At 36.8% G+C, this 18003-nt stretch overlaps 2 protein-coding genes across 8 annotated transcripts in view; both read left to right on the forward strand.

Annotated features, from left to right (window-relative positions):
- The first annotated feature begins 276 nt into the window (after nucleotides 1–276).
- Nucleotides 277–5149, forward strand: LOC135935852 (DEP domain-containing protein 1B-like). The gene is made up of 11 exons (XM_065478420.1): nucleotides 277–437; nucleotides 514–773; nucleotides 830–1066; nucleotides 1118–1299; nucleotides 1353–1529; nucleotides 1684–1975; nucleotides 2637–2992; nucleotides 3331–3500; nucleotides 3558–3758; nucleotides 4281–4562; nucleotides 4869–5149. The coding sequence occupies exons 1-11, from the start codon at nucleotides 381–383 to the stop codon at nucleotides 4989–4991; spliced, it is 2337 nt and encodes a 778-aa protein (XP_065334492.1). The 5' UTR covers nucleotides 277–380; the 3' UTR covers nucleotides 4992–5149.
- A 1076-nt stretch (nucleotides 5150–6225) lies between these two features.
- Nucleotides 6226–18003, forward strand: part of LOC135935211 (epidermal growth factor receptor kinase substrate 8-like protein 2) — a 39389-nt gene continuing 27611 nt past the window's right edge. For 3 of the 7 annotated variants that reach the window (XM_065477355.1, XM_065477361.1, XM_065477362.1), the window contains exon 1: nucleotides 11587–11716. The gene's annotated coding sequence lies outside the window, so the exon portion shown is untranslated. Of the gene's footprint in view, nucleotides 6425–11586; nucleotides 11717–18003 lie in introns of those variants that run through there. The other 4 variants (XM_065477356.1, XM_065477359.1, XM_065477360.1 and 1 more) reach the window with 3 other exon arrangements.

The raw sequence follows: 18003 nt of genomic DNA on the forward strand, positions 1-18003 counted from the left end.
AATAATATTAACTTCCAAAATAGTTAAGCATCAATAATTTTATGATTTTCCTTCAGGATAATTTTTATTTTAATTTTCATAGTTACATACATCACTTAAATTTGATGATGTGAATTATCCTAATAAATCAAGAACAGTACAAGACGAAATAATTTTTAACGCTAGAGTGACGTTGGCAACACTGCTAAATCTTGTGGTGTTTGAAGTTGAAGAGCAACAGAGCAACGGTCGGTCGGTCGAAGTCGCAAGCCGCAGCCGCACTGAAGGTGTTGACGTAAACACACATACAACGAGTTTTGAATAGTATTTTTCGCTAGAATTTTGTATGGAACCTGTTTCAAATTTGATGGAAAACGAAAACACGTAGACCTTACCCCAAAATGCAGTCGTCAAGGTGGAAAACGGATGCGGGAAACCCGTTCAAAGCCACCCAAAAGGTTCGCACATTCATAATTACGGTGAAGCCGTTGATCAGATTGAATTTTACACATTCCTACGGATTTGAATTTTCAGTGGAATGCAGCGGTTGACATTTTCCGCGTGGAAATGCCCGTGAAGAGCCACCGGCACTTCTTGCGGAATTACGAGGATACGTTCACAGGCGCCGAGGCGGCCACCTGGTTCCTGGCCAAACTGCAGGGCAGCAACCACTTCGAGTACCTGAGCAAGAGCCAAGTGATCGCTTTGCTGGACAAGTTCCTCAAGGCAAAAGTGTTTGAGCCTGTGCTCAGTGACAAATCGAATGAGTTCAAGCCAAATAACACGCTCTACCAGTAAGAGAAAATAATTTTTCAAGCTTAAGAAAGCGTTATTAATTTTATCAATTCAGGTTTCCAAGCCGGTTGCCCCTGCGGACGGTTCCGATTCCCAATTTTGCGACTCTTCCTGTGCCCAGGGTCGTCAGTCCTGTTCGTCTGGCGCGTTCTCCAATGAAAAGAAAAAGCTGTTCTGCTGAGAGTCTCACAGACCCGAAGCACTTTCTCGAGGACCTCAAAGCGCAGGCTGCCAAGAGGCAGAAAAACGCTCTTGAGACGGAGAAAGTTTGGGAAACCATCCTTTTTGGGAGGTAAGATTTTAGGATATTCAATGAAATTCTTGTATTTAAATCTGTATTTAGGTTAGAGGCCTTATTCGACGGGAAGGACATCCAGGAGTTGATTCCGCCAAATTTCATAAACGGCACTTGGATTGCCGAGAATGCAAACTACGACCCACCAGCCTCCATCAAAGAGTACTTTGAGAAAAATAAAAGGGATTTCCCTACTTGGGTGCAGGCGGCCATGAAGAATCTCTCCAACTGTGAGCAGATTTTAATCTGATGACAATTTTTATATTAATTTTGATTATTACAGGGCCTTCAATATCAGGGTTTGGCGGCAGTCACACTTATGCTGGCTTCGAAAAGGACGTTCTGCTGGAGATAGTGAATTATTTCAAAGCGTCAGAACAGCCTTTTATTTCTTGGGAACTGGCTGACATTTTCCGCTATGCCTTCATCTTCCTTGAAACGCAAGACTGCGACCTGAAAAGTGAGATTTTTTTATCTAATTAAGTGGGACAAAATGAACCAGATAATTTTTATCGACAAACGGTTTAGAGAGATAAAAATTCCATTATTTAATTTTTCCTTGTATTGTAAAACAAAATTTCTCAAAAATTATCTAAAAAATCAATTTATATCAGGCGTGAGCCAAGACTCGCTGCTTTCGCCGACAAAGTCATGGACTGAGCGTTTGAAGAGCATAGATCCAATTGACTACGAGGACGACTCGCTGTCTGTGGAGCAAGAAGTGCCTTGGAAGGTTCGCCCGGCGAGTACCAATCCCTTCATCGACTACACGCACGAGAGCATCAATATGAGCCAGTTAGCCGCCTACAAACTGCCTCCAGACACTTGCTTCGAAACCGCATTCACCACGGAGAGCCCCACAACCAGGGTCGTCCACACTGGCACTCTAAAGTTCAATAGACTCAGGTATTTAACTATTTTATCACTTAATCTGATGGATAATTTAATTGTGTACCCTCTGCTGCTTAAAATGGATAGAACTGGAATGGTATAACATTTTTAAACTTGTTAACTTTTGAAAATGATTAATTTTTTGCTGAGTTGCATTTGGTTACCACCCCTTTTTTCAGCACTGTTTTTTACCACTCAATTTTTACCAATTTATTGCCCTAGAAATTAATTTATTTCATTTTTCCCCTGCGAAAATCTAAAATTTGCGGTCGGAGTGGCCAAAATTTTGTCTACTTTTCAGATTTTTTCTTTTAAATTGCCATTTGCTGTCTCAATTTCTCCAAATATTTCTCTCTGACAATTTTTTTGGTTGAGGTCACGAGCAAATAATTAGAAAATTATTGAAAGCTGAAGGTGAAAACATTGCCTGCAGGAAACTGGTTAACATGGAAAAAGCCGATTTTTACCACTGCATTTCTGAAAAAATCGGGGTTTTTCAACCCTTTTTTGCATTTTGCTATTTTTCTCAGTGCTCTTACGTTTAATTTAGTTCAATATAATTTACATTATATTGGAAAGGAAAGTACTATTATATTTTGATTGAGGAAACTAGCTAAAAATTATCTTTTAAAATACACTAAAATAATTATTTGTATCTTACCTAATCATCTTTCAGGGATAAGCAAAACCGCAGTCGGTCGTCGGACAACATTTTCGAGCAAGACTCATGGCACTCTGTCTCGCATTTGGAGAAAGAAATGTCATCGCTGAGTGTGGAAAGGTCAACAAACCCTTTCGAACCGTGCCATTCAAGGAGCCACTCAGGAGGCTACGTCAATCTGGGCTTGTCCGATTCCGTAGAGGAAGAGCCGCCCCTTGAAGAGCTCAACATGAGCACTGCCCTGGCCACCATCAAGGTGCTGGCCAAGAAGGCAAAGCAGGGCAGGAAGCTCGAGGACCAGTCGCTCAACTGCAACACCAGTGTCGCCTCCACGAAGACCACAGCTAGTAGAGCAACAACTGTTGCTTCGGGTAGGTTTTGTTTTTCTAAATATACAAATTCTTTGTTATTTTTATTTAATATTTTAAGATAGAAAATTCAGAAACTTAAAAATGCTTTTTTCTCCCCTCAAATTTTTAATTAGCCTTCCAGCTAAACAGTTTTTTCTAAATAAATGACAGTAATATTCAGAAAAAAAGAAAATAACACCATTAAATTTTAATAATGAATAGTTAATTTTCCTTTTTTCCTAAATAGTTTTTAACCCTGTTTTACAACCTCTTTTTTGCTAATTTTTAATATCAATACAACTAACGTGTAATATTGCAAGAAATTTCATATGTTTACCATCCTATATTTAAATTTCTAGGTCTGATGAACGCACAGAACACGAAAGTGGCCAAAAAGATCTACCAGCTACTGCTGTTGCTGCTTCCCACAGACAGCAGGAAAAAACTGTGCTTCCTCCTGCATTACCTGGGTGGCCTGGTCTTCAACAAGGATCTCAAATTCTGTCCCGAAATGACCTCCAAGGAATTCGTAAGAATTTCCCTTATCGAACCATATTTTCTAAACTCATTTTTTTTCTCTTGACAGGTGGTTCAGTCGTTCTGTGAGTTCATCCTTGGTCTGCCAGAGAGTGAGGTTGCTGGCGCTGTCGGCATCAACCAGTTCAGCAAATCGCTGTCCTGCAAGGTGGTCACCTTCCTGCTCGATGAGAGAGACACAGTCCTTCACGCGCCCGCAGACCTGAAGCAGGAGGTGGAGCAGCAGCTTGCCAAGTTCCAGGAAAAGGAGGTAATTTGGAGTTGAAATTGTTTGAGTTTGAAGTGAGTGGTAGCTTGGGTTTTGGTGGTAAATAGGGTAAATTGCAGGGTTGCCAGATGATGTGTGGTTTTTACGCACTACCCCAGAGGAGGAATCTTTCTTTTTGTACAGTATTGCGAAAATGTAGGACTAATTTTCATCTTGACAGCGGAAACCCCTTTATTTTTCCTTTGAGTACATATAGTGAAAGAAATTTAATTTATTGCTACTATTTGGTGGAGAATATTTAAATTGAAATTTATATGAATTAATATTAATTGACGTTTTGAGTTTCTTCTGGCTTAAATTGGTCTATCAGGCTACGCTTTGACTAACCAAAACTATATATTTTGATTTAAAAAATTATATGAATATTCCTGAGAACGAATATTGTCAGTTTGAAAATAAGAATTAAGAAAAGAAAAGATGAAATAATAACAATTCAGGAAAGACCCATCTACTTTCGCACCTGGCAACCCTCGTAACAGTAGAGCTTGTGCCTTTGCGTTGCAGAAAACCCTTCCCCGGCCACTCAGAGTGACCCATTTGCGCAACAGTGTGCGTAGCGTAGCTAGTTTGAAGGCATCAGCCGCCACCGCTCGTGCCGCTCGCCCTGTCTCGGTGGCCGTCGACACCGAATTGGCCAAACCCGTGACCTTCTGCAGGCAGGTGTCGAGCCAACAATTTGAGCAGCAAAAGTGCTCAGGCTCGCAGAAGGCGCTGCAGGAGCTGCTTGAACTGATCATCGCCGACAAGAAGATGAAGCCCAAGGAGAAGCAGAAACGGCTGCTCACGGTACTGTTCGGCGCTTTTCGCACCCTAGCCACTAGCTTTGCTTCTTTTTGCATTGTTTTTGCATTTTAAATTAGTTGCAGCAAAAATTCTGGGGCTTTCAGGATCATAAAACTACCAGTGATTATTAATGTTAGGCATTTTTTACTATTTTTATTCTCCAAAGATACAAGAAATTTTAAAACAATCCATTATTACACTGAAAGAAAAACAAAATATATACATCATGCAACACATTAATTTTGCGATCGACAAAATTGGGAACAGGATTTATATTTAACACACGGTCTCATTATTTTTTATTTGTAGTTTAAAGACGCCTACCCGCACATCTACATGAAACGCGTGCCAACCAAGCAGGATGAGGACAAAATCCTGGGCCTGAGGAAGAAGGCCAGCTCGTTCACAAAGCTCAACTTCTTGCGCATTTAAACTTCTATTGTCTATACCTTCTCGCTTGCCATATACTTTTAGTTTCTTGTGAGCTGAATTGCTATTCCTGTTGTGTACTTCAAAGATTATTCTTTTAAAAAAAATATATAGTATTCACGCTGTAGATGAGTTAATTAAATTGGACTGGAAAAAATGAATTTATGTGATCAAAATTTTAATTGATGTGAAAATAAACGAATTGGATTTTATCAAATAAATGAATTAAAATTTATATTTCACACGTTTCAATAGATTGTATATAATCTGGCTCAGAAAAGCCCGCTGCATTGGTTTTTGTCGGGGGTTTTGCGCAATTTTCATTAGTAAAAATGCAACTGGTTTCGCCAAATGACCAAAAATCCTAACAATAATCGTAATTTTCCAAAATTTCTGACTTTTTTGGCGCGAAATGTGATCTTTTCAGGAAAATGCAGAAAAACCTAAACTGGTGGGTTTATCCAGCAATTTTTTGCTTACAAAACCAGTGGTGCATTTTTGCGCATCAAAAATTGGCGAACCCTTGTGTCTAAAGAGTCAAATAATATTTTAAATTTGGATTTAACAGATTTCACAGTCAATGTTTATATTGAGTGATATCTATGTACACTGATTGTAAAAAAAAATTAAGCAATACATTAGAGTGTAACAAATAATGGCAGTTTCATTTTCTTAAATAACATAATGTGCATAAGACTTAGTATAACGCATGGATTGAGAATCATGATTCAAATATAACATCTAATGCCGGATATCAATTTTTGCTGCCGCTAAGAAACGGGACAAAACACATAAAACGAAAATTTATGCCCGCAGAGACGGACGAGGTCTTAAATAAAATAAAATCGGCCTGAAACCAAAAAGCCGAAAATAGAGACGCGTCCGTCATTAATTCCTAATTATACTAGATACCTCTGCGACGACCACTAATTATTTTTTCCTCTCAGGTGGAACGCTAGCTTCTTCTTTTACAGTAAATGAGCGCCTCGGGGCGCGAGATGCAGAATGCAAATCGGCGTGCTCACAGAGCATACACATCACGCATTAAAATATATATGGCATTCCGCGCAGCAGCCGCAGCCGCAGCGCTGGCGGAGAAATAAAATAGAGACTTGAACGCACGTTGGAGCGAACGCGACCGGCGATCCCGAGCCCCCTCCACACCTGAACAACACCTCTCAGGTATGCAGGTTGCCTCTCCTCCTGCGGCGGCGGCAGCGGCGATCGCTGGCTGCTGACGACGCTATCGCAGCGCCAAACGGCGGGCCGCTCAGTCGTGGCTTGCATACGTGTGTCCGAGTCTGACTTGTCCCTAGTGCCCCCCGGGAGCCCCACACGCAGCCCCCGCGCCACCCCCTGACCTGCGGATTGGATTAATACGCCGCTGCTGCATGCTGCCGCCCCGCCTGCAGGTACTGCGACTTTACAAAATCAGGGTTAACACAATTTTTGCTTTTTTAGCCTAGATTTTTCTAAATTTTGGGGCTTTTTGATAATTAAAATGGATTTTGATAATTTATAAATCATTATTCAGGTTTAGGAGAGGAATTAAAGGAGGTTCAACCTTAATTTAAATTAAAATTCAATTTTTCCGGATTTGTTTTGGTGTGGCTTTGGCCTTGAACGCCAGCAGTTGATTGCATTTTCGGGCGCACCCGGCGGCCCTTTGTCCCCGTGTCAGGGTGCGGCCCTTGCGTGCACCCGGACTTTGCGGATTGTGATTACACACTTATTTTCTCTCTTTTCGAGGCCATATTGGGGCACCGCGCACATTCCTTGTGTGCCGTCCCAACACTCTGACAGCCGCTCTCTCGGCGATAAAACGCGCAGTTGGCCAATGTTGGGCCGAATTTTGCCGCAAAAAGGTCCGTTCGACAACCGTGGATGTGGGTTAATTTCACCGGGCCAAAATGACGCGAAGGTGAACGAGTGTGAGTGTGTGACGCGCATATAATTACTGCCTAAGCACCGAAGGACCTTTAAATGTCACATAAATTCTATTAATTTCAATTAGCAAATTTGTTACAAAATTTCATGTACTAAAAATCATGAAAAACGTCATTTTTAACTTTTAAATATCCCCGAAAATTTGGGAAACGGCCAAATCATCCCAGGTTTTGCTGTTTGAATTTTCGAGAAGATCGGTTTGCTAGTCAAGCGGTGAGCACGGTCTCCTTTTACTGAAAATCATCATTTATTTCGCCAGTAGGTGAATTACGCACATCATTGGTTACTAGATCGTGACGAGAAGAATCGAAATCATTGAAAAATTATTTCTTTTTGCAATAAATTTGGCAAAATCTGAAATTCTTATCCATGATTCGATTTTCAAATATTTTGAGGTAAAAAAACCATGGAACACTACTTATTTATTGGACCAACAATGCAGACTTAGGTTGTTGGTCCTTAATCTCAGCTTTTGATTATTTATTATTATTATTCATTGTTAAAGAATTTAAATATCTAAATTCAAACCTCCCACGGATTTTCAAGCGCTGCAGTAATAATGATCATTACACGCTCGTATCAGCCTTAATTACGTCTGCATTGCACACGCGGAGGCAAATAATAATTTATATATGAAAAATATTTTGTGTAAAACACGCGCTGGCATAACGACACATGCATAAATAAAAATTTTCACACGCCGCGCGATAGCTTCCTTGGGAAAAAGTTGCGCTTTTTGAATCCAACTCACCGGCTGCATTGTTTCCAAACGCGAATTACGCAATTATATACCTCGTCATCGGCGGTGAAAATCACCAAGTCGGCGTTTTCTAGGCGATGGATTAGGCGTTGACGGAAAGGAGAGCCGAGAGCGCAAACAAAGAATAAAAGAAAAGCTGAAAAGTCAGCGAAAATATCCACGTACTTGACCTCTGATCTCCTCCACTTATTTTCTGCGCCTCTTTCTCCACCTCGATTTATTGAGCAAGGCGTGAATGAAGTGGAATTCCAATCGAACCGACTCTTATTCCAGTATGAAAATGATTTTTTTGCAATTTTTATGATCATGCCGCATGGTCTATTCGTCAAAAACAATTGTTTTTAAAGTAAAAAATAATATACGCATTGTTAAATTTTCTGTTTTATTTTTGGATTGCAGTTAATTTTTAAATATTTAAACGCAATTTTAAAATAAATTTTAATTTTATCATTATTTCAACATTATCTTTATTTAAATTAATTTTATATTTACCTTTAAACTAGTTTTATATTTTTAGCATTGTAAAAATTTGTTCTTTTAAACGATAAAATTAAAATATAAATAATTCTTCGTTGACTTCTAATTAGCAAGAAAATGAAAAGAGGCAAATAGTGAGCAATCATCTTTATTTCTGTATTAATATTCCAACAATGAACTCCGATTAGTCCATAAAAAATACAAATCCCCTGGAACTTGTGCAACCGAAGGAACAGTCTAGTAGAAAATTCCACAGCACATATAATTAGATTTTCGGCGTGCGGTCAGTGCGCTGGGGAAAAGTTTCCAATGGAGCTGGAATGTTATCTCGCGCACTATTAACAGCCTTCACTTTTGACACGAGCAACGCGGAAGAAAAAGCGTCAAGTGATTTCTGGCTTGCTGTATCCGCCAGACAGACGACGAACGAACGATAGGATCATTTTCACCTCTATTTGGGAATATTTGTGAGTTTTGTTCCCAAGCGATCGCGCCAGGCACGTACACTCTGCCAAGGCCGTAAAAACCGTAATATATCTATTGAAATAAGGAAAGTGTGTGGCGGCGGTGAAAATTAATTTGCATACAATGTTTGTTTACACCTCAAAGACAAACGCGTTATTATAATATATCGAAAATTGTGAGTGTGTGTGCCGCGCGCTGAATAAATCAGGCGCCTCTTCTCTGCACTCTCTCGAATTATTACATTTTCACACATCATGTGAAAAACTGCTCCACAGAGAAATTCATAATTAATTGGCGGAAGGGAATACTTAAAAGGCTGTAATTAACTAAATAACTGAATTTCAGATAAGTTACTTAAACAGTTTAGTGAGAAAATTATATTTTAAAACACCGGTGTTTATTGCTAATTTTAAAGTTTTAATTTGTATGAACTAATTTGTTTATAAAGCGTTTTAATTTATAATTTTTCATTAATTAGATAAATTTATTAATTTTATTTTATTTTATTGTGGCTGTTTAAAACGCTTCTCTCAGTCTTAATATCAGCGGGGTCCAGATGTGCGATAAAATTGGTTCCCTCTGCGCAGATCCAAGATGGCGTCTGAATGTGGGAAACAAAAAGCTCTCTTTGGATTACCTTACGAGTGTCAAGAGTGTGTTTTTACGACCAAATAGACACAATTAGTACAAGGAATGCAAATGATGTCACAATATTCACGAAAACTGGTTCTTTTCGCGCATTGTCACGTGACCGTACTCCACCGGACGCCATATCTGCGCGTCGCACGAATTTGGCCCCCGTGAAAAAATGCTAAAATTAAAAATACAAGTTTTTGGTTGATATATTATGATAAATTAATACGTCGCAATTTACTTCAAATCCTAAAAAACAGGGAACAAAGCAAGCGCGTAGTAGTAAAATTCATCATCTGCCCATATTTCTCATAATCGGTGCCCAAAATCGGGCTCATTCGTCTCTCTCAAATTTGGCAGCCTGCCTAAATTAAGCCCTGGGTGAAAAGCTCACGTTTTTCGGGCGTCGCAACTTCCTCTCGGTGCACTGCTGGGTATTCGGGACGATGACGTGCACGTCGTCAGACCCGCATATCGCATCGAACGAGGCCGCATATTATATATATGCATAAGCCGGCGGCGTTTAGGAAGCGAGTCAAATATTTGTATAATAAGCGGAGAAAGAGTAGCTGTAACTGTTGCTCGCGGAGTAAGACACTAGTCAGTCGGTGTTTAATCCGCTGAATGATGCGTGCGCTGACATTCATTTCACTCTGATTTATTGGAGCATCCCACTATAAAAATGATAGTAGTTTGTCTTCCTGCAAATATATATAGTTTAAAACAAAAACTGGTTTTTCTTGCAGCTACATTTAACATAATTTTTATCACGAAAAACGAGGCTCTGTTATTTTTACTGTCGTTTCTAGCCTCAGGCGTATACACCATTGTTTTCTTTCGAGGAAATGTAGCGATTTAAATGAAAAGAGATTGGTAGAATAATTATTTAAAATAGCAGGACAGGTATTTTTATTTGAATTTTATTCAGATGTTATCGCACAAATTGCTCTCCAGTGCAAAGACCGAAATAGTTAAAATTAATGCAGAAATTTTGTTCCTGCTCCTCGGCAGTTTTCTGGAATAAGAGCCAAAACAGCGAGGATAATTCCTATAAATATTTCCAATATTTGCCAACAATATAAATTTAATACATGCGACTTGAAAATCAATTTTTCGATTTAAATTTTAGAAATTCTGTGTTACCATCTCAAATTGATTCCAAACTATGCCGATTAAAGATGATAGGTTCTTTTTAGATGTTTTTCTGAGCTGTTCTTATTCAATCCTGAAAATCGAACCACGTTTATAGTCTTTTTATGAACAAAATTAAGTCATCTAAATATCCAGGGTTACAAAAGCCCGCATTTAAAAAGGGGGTTTTCTTGTATTTGCAGGCAATGTTTGCACCTCAGTTTTCAGTAATTTTCTAATTATTAATAGCTATAGATCTCGACTTGAAAAATTGTCAGAGATAAATTTTGGAGAAATTGAGGCAGCAAATGGCAATTTAAAAGAAAAAATCTGCATAGTAGAGAAAATTTTGGCCACTCTGACCGAAAATTTTAGATTTTCAAAGAGTTAAAATGGAATAAATTAATTTCTTGGGCAAGAAATTGGTAAAAATTGAGTGGTGAAAAAACCAGGTGGTAAGCAAATGCAACCCTATTGTGACAGTCTCAATCTGTCTTTCTAAACAACTCATTTAAAAAGGCGTAAAAAATAAATAAAAAATTAGTGGCTTGCTAATTAATTTGTCCCCTCCATTTATGGTCTTTCTGATGAGCATTTGTTAATTGCCGATATTGATTTGATATTTTATTTGTCGATTTCCAATATTTTTTGAAGTCCGTCTTTATTTATCTGTCTTTTTGACTAACTATTTTAAGTAAGGCAAACAGGAAAAATGCGTTCAATGAAACATATTTTGAAGAAAGAAGCCTGGCCTGACTTGATTCGGGAGAGGAAGCTCATGATTTAGGGATACAAATCTGCTTGGACAGGAAATTTCCGTAGAAATGCAGAACAAATCTTATAAAAATGAGCAACTGACTAAAATATAAAAATTATATCAAATAAAAACTGGTCTAAAATACCCACCCTTATCAAATGAACAATATAAGATAAGATTTATTCGACACCACATGACGTGCGCTTAAAGCATCAAAATAAAATCCTCTTCCAACTGTCACACTCAGTATTATATTTAAAACTACAATCGACAGAAAGTGGAGATCAAACATGCAGTGCTGCAAAAAAAAAAGAAACACTGTTGAGCGCGCGGCAGTCCGTTGTTGTGATGTCAGCGCATTGGAGGTGGGTGCCTTTCTTATCAGCGGGCGATAAGAGCGGCCGCGGATAAGAGCTGACTGTTGTGAGATCATTTGGCAAACACGGTGTGTATTGTAGCGAGTGAGTCGGTGCTGCAGGTGTCGTGTGTTGCTTGCTGCCTGGCGCGCTTTGTCTGCAAATTCAGCAGCCTTCTCGTCACGAGGAGACGAATTTTCACGTGAGTCACTCGCTACTCTTTTCGCCGAGTCGTGGGAAGGAACGGAGCATTTCGCGGCGGCCCGTAATTTAATTAACAAAAACGGCAGGTCGTTCACTTTTCATCATTTTTATGTTTAATATAAATATATTATTTTTCATTCGATGGAAGTGGGGTTTGACGTGGGTGTTATATATCTGATCGATTGTAAATTTTCACTGGCGCGACAGTTGAAGGCTCAAAAGATCTTGCTGAATTGCTTTTAATTATCTCTTATCAACTTAGTTCATCCCTGAGCCCGGCCATTAATCGCTTTTTGCGCCTTAAGAAAGGGGCCCCTGAGAAAAATCGCAATAAGTGAGTGGTTCATTGTGATAACAGACACTTTTTACTTCACGAAATGTTCGAGATTAGTGCCTTTGGATATTCGGCAATTAAAGATTATGGATTGTTATACAATTAAAGACTTAAGAAGTTTTTTCGTCAAATCAAATATTTGATATTGACATTTTTCAACTACGCATCATCTACTTGTTTATGTATAGGTCTTAGAGCAAATAATTGAACTTTATATCAAATTAGGATGATTCCCTAAATATATGTATTTGATCTGCTGAGTTATTAAATGTTTTTATTTATTAAAAAGATTGAACTCAACTCAAATTAATTTGACAAAATGTTACAATTAGAATAGTTTCACTTAAAATTTAGAAAACGTTAACAAAATAAAAGCAAAACAAAAAAAATTAATGTACATACTTTGACTTTTTGCAGTGCCAAATTTTTTTGTTAGAACATTAAAAAATTTAACGTTAGAGTATTATTTCAATTTGTTAGTTCCATAAATATTATGATACAAAATTTTAAATAATTATGAAATCAGAATGCATCTATATATGTATGTACTCATTTAACAAAAATAATTCAATTAGTGTTACAAAGGGTATAACAGTAAATTTCTTTATTGCTCTATAGAACCAAAAATATGTAATTGACTGTGCGGAAATTTCGGTATCCGAATAGTAAATAGTATTTTGAAACTATTTTGCATAAAGAAATAAATTTTGGGATTATTGAAGGATTTCTTTCAATATTATTCCGCATTAATTTAATTATTTCAAACATTTCTATGCATACTTTTGAAATTTATTTTCATTAATATACAAAGCGATCGTCAATAATCTCAGATTAAATGAGTAAATTTTTCTTTCAGTATATAGACACAAAATAATTAACGAGCTCTTTTTGCTTTAGCGAAAAATTTATTAATCACATTTAAGCCCTTAAAGAGGAATGATACTGCAAAAGCCTGGAAAATGCTTGTTGCCAATATGCATAAACCCATCCCTTAGGATTCAGTTAAAGCCTTAATTGACCCAAGGAGCGCTGTAATTTTTTTAGAAAATCGGCTGGAAAGTTAGCGTGCTTTTCAAATGGTAAAATGGCTGTCTCCTTACTTGAAATCCGATTTAATTTCAAAAGCAAGAGTTTCCCCAATAAGTGGCAGACACCGTTGGACAGATATCGACGAGAGGAATCGGAATATGCCAAGAAAATATATTCAAGCACTGTACATTTTGGAGAAAATTGGCAAAATTTGAATTTTTTACATTAGGAAGGTCCTTTTTATTATTGCAAATTGTTGAACAAATTGTTTATCGATCAATTGCTTATGACATCCAACAATTCAAATAATTTCAATTGTTTCTCTGTATCATTCCACTTTAAACAGTCTTTTTCATTTTTTGTTTCTCTAAAAGGATGCAATCAGCCAGCTTCTTGGTAATTTTGAAATGTTTAAAATAATTTGAAACTCAAATGATTCTGAAATAATCTTTATGTCAATCTGATCTCAATCTGATGAAGTGATTCCTTAACGTTGGATATTTCACGCGAAAATACAGTTTTTTTAGCAATATAGCCAATTTTGACATCATTCTTCGCGGTCTGAAATTAAGAGGTTTTTCCTCTGGAAATTTGCAGAATAGCATGCCATTTGTGCTGTTTTCTTTTCCAAAATAGTGGCATATTTTATAAATTTACTGTGAAATTTTAAAAAATTATGTTTTAAGACAAAACGTTATTTTTTAACGTTTTTTGCATGTTAAAAATAGATAAATGAACTATAGAAATAAAATAATTCTTCAAAGCATACTTATTTTCCTTAGTAAAAGATTTTTATAAAATTCAAACTAGAAGGAAATAATAAATTATTTGGACCAAAATAAATGATTAAAACTCAGTCAATAGAGATCTAATTTCCTTAATTTTTAAGTCACGACTTTACCAAGCTGTTTTGAATTGGGTTGACGTTCCCATGACGATAGGGAGCTCAGAATTTACCTCCCATCCAGTTTAAACAAAGCTTAGTCGCACTGTAAAAAAAATGACTGAAATCTCAAACAAACAGAATTTTTAATCAATATTTGAATTCTTTGCGATCAGCCGTCAATTTAGAAGATTATTTGCTATCGCATTTGGATGAGCTAATCTAGCGGGTTGCAATGTCATTTTTGTCAGTTCAATGTCAAGCATTGTAGCCCAGCAGCGAAACTTCCGTCGTTCGCGCTCGCGTGCATTCAGCTCGGAGCTTGCTGGAATGTTTGTTTATTGCCGATGATGTAAGTGCTCTGCTTATTCGCAACTGCCCACCGCATTCTCTCATCTCCCACGGCAATGAGTGCACCGCGAGTATATAATTTATGCGCATTTAAATGCGCTGGCTGACTTTGTGTTCTCCGGCCGCTGCAGCGCAGAGTGCGCGCGGTTTCGATTCCGATGCATTGCGGTTTCAGCAGAGACATAATTTTTCTCCCATTAGTGCAGCGCGGCATTGCAGTAGCGTTTGTTTGCCGTGCTTTTGATAGCATTCCTTTTGATTGATCTGAATTGCAATGCAAATATATTAAACTCATTGCAGATGGTGTGGAAAATGGAACAAATTGTTGTCGTGCTTTCATTGTGTCTATTTCTGCTCTCAGAGACCTGTTTTTCGTGATTTGAAAATAATCATTTCACGGCTGTAATGACGGGAGAGCTTTGAAACTGATTTCTTCTTATAAATGCACAATTTTCACAGAGTTAAATTGTAAATGTCACTAAATAGAGATTTAATTCATAGACGAATTTGGAAGGCAAGCAGTTGATCGACAAACAATTTGTTCTATGTACAATTTACAATAATAATAAAAAAGTCAATTTTTTGCACATTTTCTTAAAGAATTACTACGCTTTACCACATTTTCTTGGCAGATTTCGATTTTTCTCGTCAAGATATACTCAACAGCGTACGGAACCTCATAGGTAAACTCTTTGTTGGGAAATAAAATAGGATTTCAAGTAAGGAGACAGTTTCACCATTTGATAACATCGCAGCCACTTTTCTAAAAAATTTACAGTGCTAATTAGGTCAATTTTGGCTTGATCTGAATCCTTAGGGATGAGTTCGTGTATTGGCAACAAGCATTTTCCAGGTTTTTAGCAGTATCATTCCTATATTTTTGGTTAAATTATTCAAATTTGAGAGGAATGAAACGCATCAAATATGGGTATTTAAACTCATTGGTTGAAAGTTGCCAATTAATCCTCCTTCTCCACAATTTTGTTAATTAGTTACAAAGATTCACACTAGTTGTGTTAATTCAAAAAACCTAATTTTATTCCAGCCAGAAGTTAGATGATTTTTCGCAACATTTATTTTTAATTCAGGAAAGTTTTGAACAAATTTCCTGATGAGTCCTTTTACTCCTTTATTTGGATGGAATTTTGGACAAAAATGGTTTTAACGATTTATTGAAGACAATTATTGCATATTTAAGTTGTTAATTTTCCGATAGTAGATTTTTCTTTGTAATTTCAAAACTATTTCTGTAGTATTATGCAACAAACTGGAAGGCCTGGAGGTGCTTCTGCTCAATTTTCGCAGTTTACTTTTGTTAACTCCTAGACATATTTTGTTGATAATACTTTATTAAAAATTAAAATTAAAAAGAATACATGTTATACAAAACATTATATATTCTCATTCTATTATTAATATTTAATTTGTTTTTTATTGTAATTTTTAAATTTTTATGATTAAAACTAGTTATTTTTACTAATGTTTTAAATTAACTTTAAATTGAATTTATACAAATGTTTTAATATTTTTGTATTTCATCCTTCATAAATACTTTGTGTCGATTTTTTTGGACAGATTTCATATATTTTTGAAGGTTTACCAGGATTGCACAGAAGCATTATCATTAACTATTGACTCTTTGTTCAATTTTTGCGCACTATTTTAATATATCATCCGACAAGAATATATATTATGTTGAACGCATGTAAGTAACAAAAGCAAGTAGTACCACCGTTGGATTAGCATCCATGCAGGCATGTAGTTTATATTGCTTTCTCAATGATTCAAAGCTTGGTGGAAAAGTCTAATTTTCATGGATCAATTTAACTCGAATGAAAATTTTGTTAAGATGGATGGCTATTATATTTTCTTAGAAAATGAAACAAACACAGCTTTTACAATTTATTTCATTTCCAAGAGTGCAGTACTTTATAGCAGAATTGTTAACTTTTGCCTTCTTCTTAAAAAAAATGATCTGTTAACAGTTGAATTTTACCAAAATTTACAAAATTCTCGAAAATAGATTTTTAGTTTCATTTTGACTCCTCTAGTTACGATCTACTCAACGGTATACGAATTATGGAATAAATATAACTTTTGGCAAATAAAATACTGACTTTGAATAGCGAGACGTTGCTTTCCGCCTAATGATTTACATGCAAACTTAAAACCAGATGTTCTGGAAAGTTAAATATGCAACTTGTAATCTTTTTAGCTCTTTCCCAATTTTTAAAGAGTATTTTCGAGAAAATTAAAAAGAATTTTACCAAAATAATTATTCCATGCTTATTGTCAGTTTGTCATTTTTCGTACCTAGATATTCAGCTTTGTTCAACTTTTGTGTGGACTGAAACACAATCGTTTGGATCCCGAATTGATTATATAGTCCAAACCCATTAGACTCTCGGTCATCTGCATTCGTTTTCCATTTTCTCACCCAATCTTATCTGGAAGGGCAGAGAATAAGTCTGCGATATCAGCTCGAGGCTGTGGCTTTTGCTGCCAATAGTAATCGCAATGTCAGCCACAGAAATTACACTCGGCGCTCGTGTATTTTTGTTGTCGTCGGGATGATCCTGTCAGTTTGTGTGTGTGTCCGTGTTTGCACAAAACGTTCTCTCTCTCTCTCTCGCTCTCATATTTCGCCGTGAATGGCTGGCTGCTCGCCGAATACACGGCGCAGCGTGTGCGCTTTCAGCGTAGGCTTTGATGTCGCCAATTCAGCGTTTCCCGGCCGTGGCTTTGCGCTACGCTATTCATCGTTCTTCTCTCTCCGAATGCGGGCTTCCAATTTGAATTCAGCTCGAAAATTACAGACTCGGTTCTTAATATGCGGGGCGAATAAATTTGCAAAAGCGAGGGAAAAAAGGTTATTGCCGCGTATAATATATATATACACGAACACACGTGCAGCTCGCTTTCAATTTCACGCGTTCTGCTTGTGCACTTTCAATTTCCCTGTGTTTTTTCCACTCGGCGAGCCGAATTCCCCGATTTCAATATGTGCTCGCGCGGCGAACAAATTTTGTGATATATATTTGTTTTTGAGTTTTGTATCGTGCGAATCAGGGAATATTTTCATGCTTTACTTGTCCCAGAAATGATCACTTTCAAACTGAAAAAATGGTATTGAAAAGAGGATCTAATTAGGGTCGCATCTTTCAGTGTTTTTCCTCTCTACATTTTTTTTTAAATTTCTACACCGCTTGAACGATTCTTTTGAAATTTTATTAAGCCTTTTATTTAAAACTTTAAAAAATATCTTATTTTTTAGCTCCTTTGAAAGGTCTGTAATGCTTGAAAATAAGTTTGTAGTGGTTTTTATTTTGATAGTCAGTCTAAAGTTTTCTATCTAGCATTTTTGTCGAGTTACAGACTGGACATTTTTTCGGAAAAAATTAAAAATAAATTTAAAAAGACACCTATTGTTAAAACGTGATGATTTTTGCTATTTAAATTCCCATTGACGAAACAAATTGATTGACGATGGTTAAATTAATACTGTGGACCCATATTGCTCAGATGTTTTGCCATATCGGTGATTTCAGACGCCCTAACATTTTATTTATTTATTTTCAGAAGTCAATTCTAACTTATACGAATTACTTTTAATTTTATACACATTTTAGGCATATACTTGCATGTTATAGTGTTCCCTTGTAAGCATCTGAATTCCTTGAATAATTGA

The sequence above is a fragment of the Cloeon dipterum genome, chromosome 2, assembly GCF_949628265.1.
Source record: "Cloeon dipterum chromosome 2, ieCloDipt1.1, whole genome shotgun sequence".
NCBI lineage: Eukaryota > Metazoa > Arthropoda > Insecta > Ephemeroptera > Baetidae > Cloeon > Cloeon dipterum.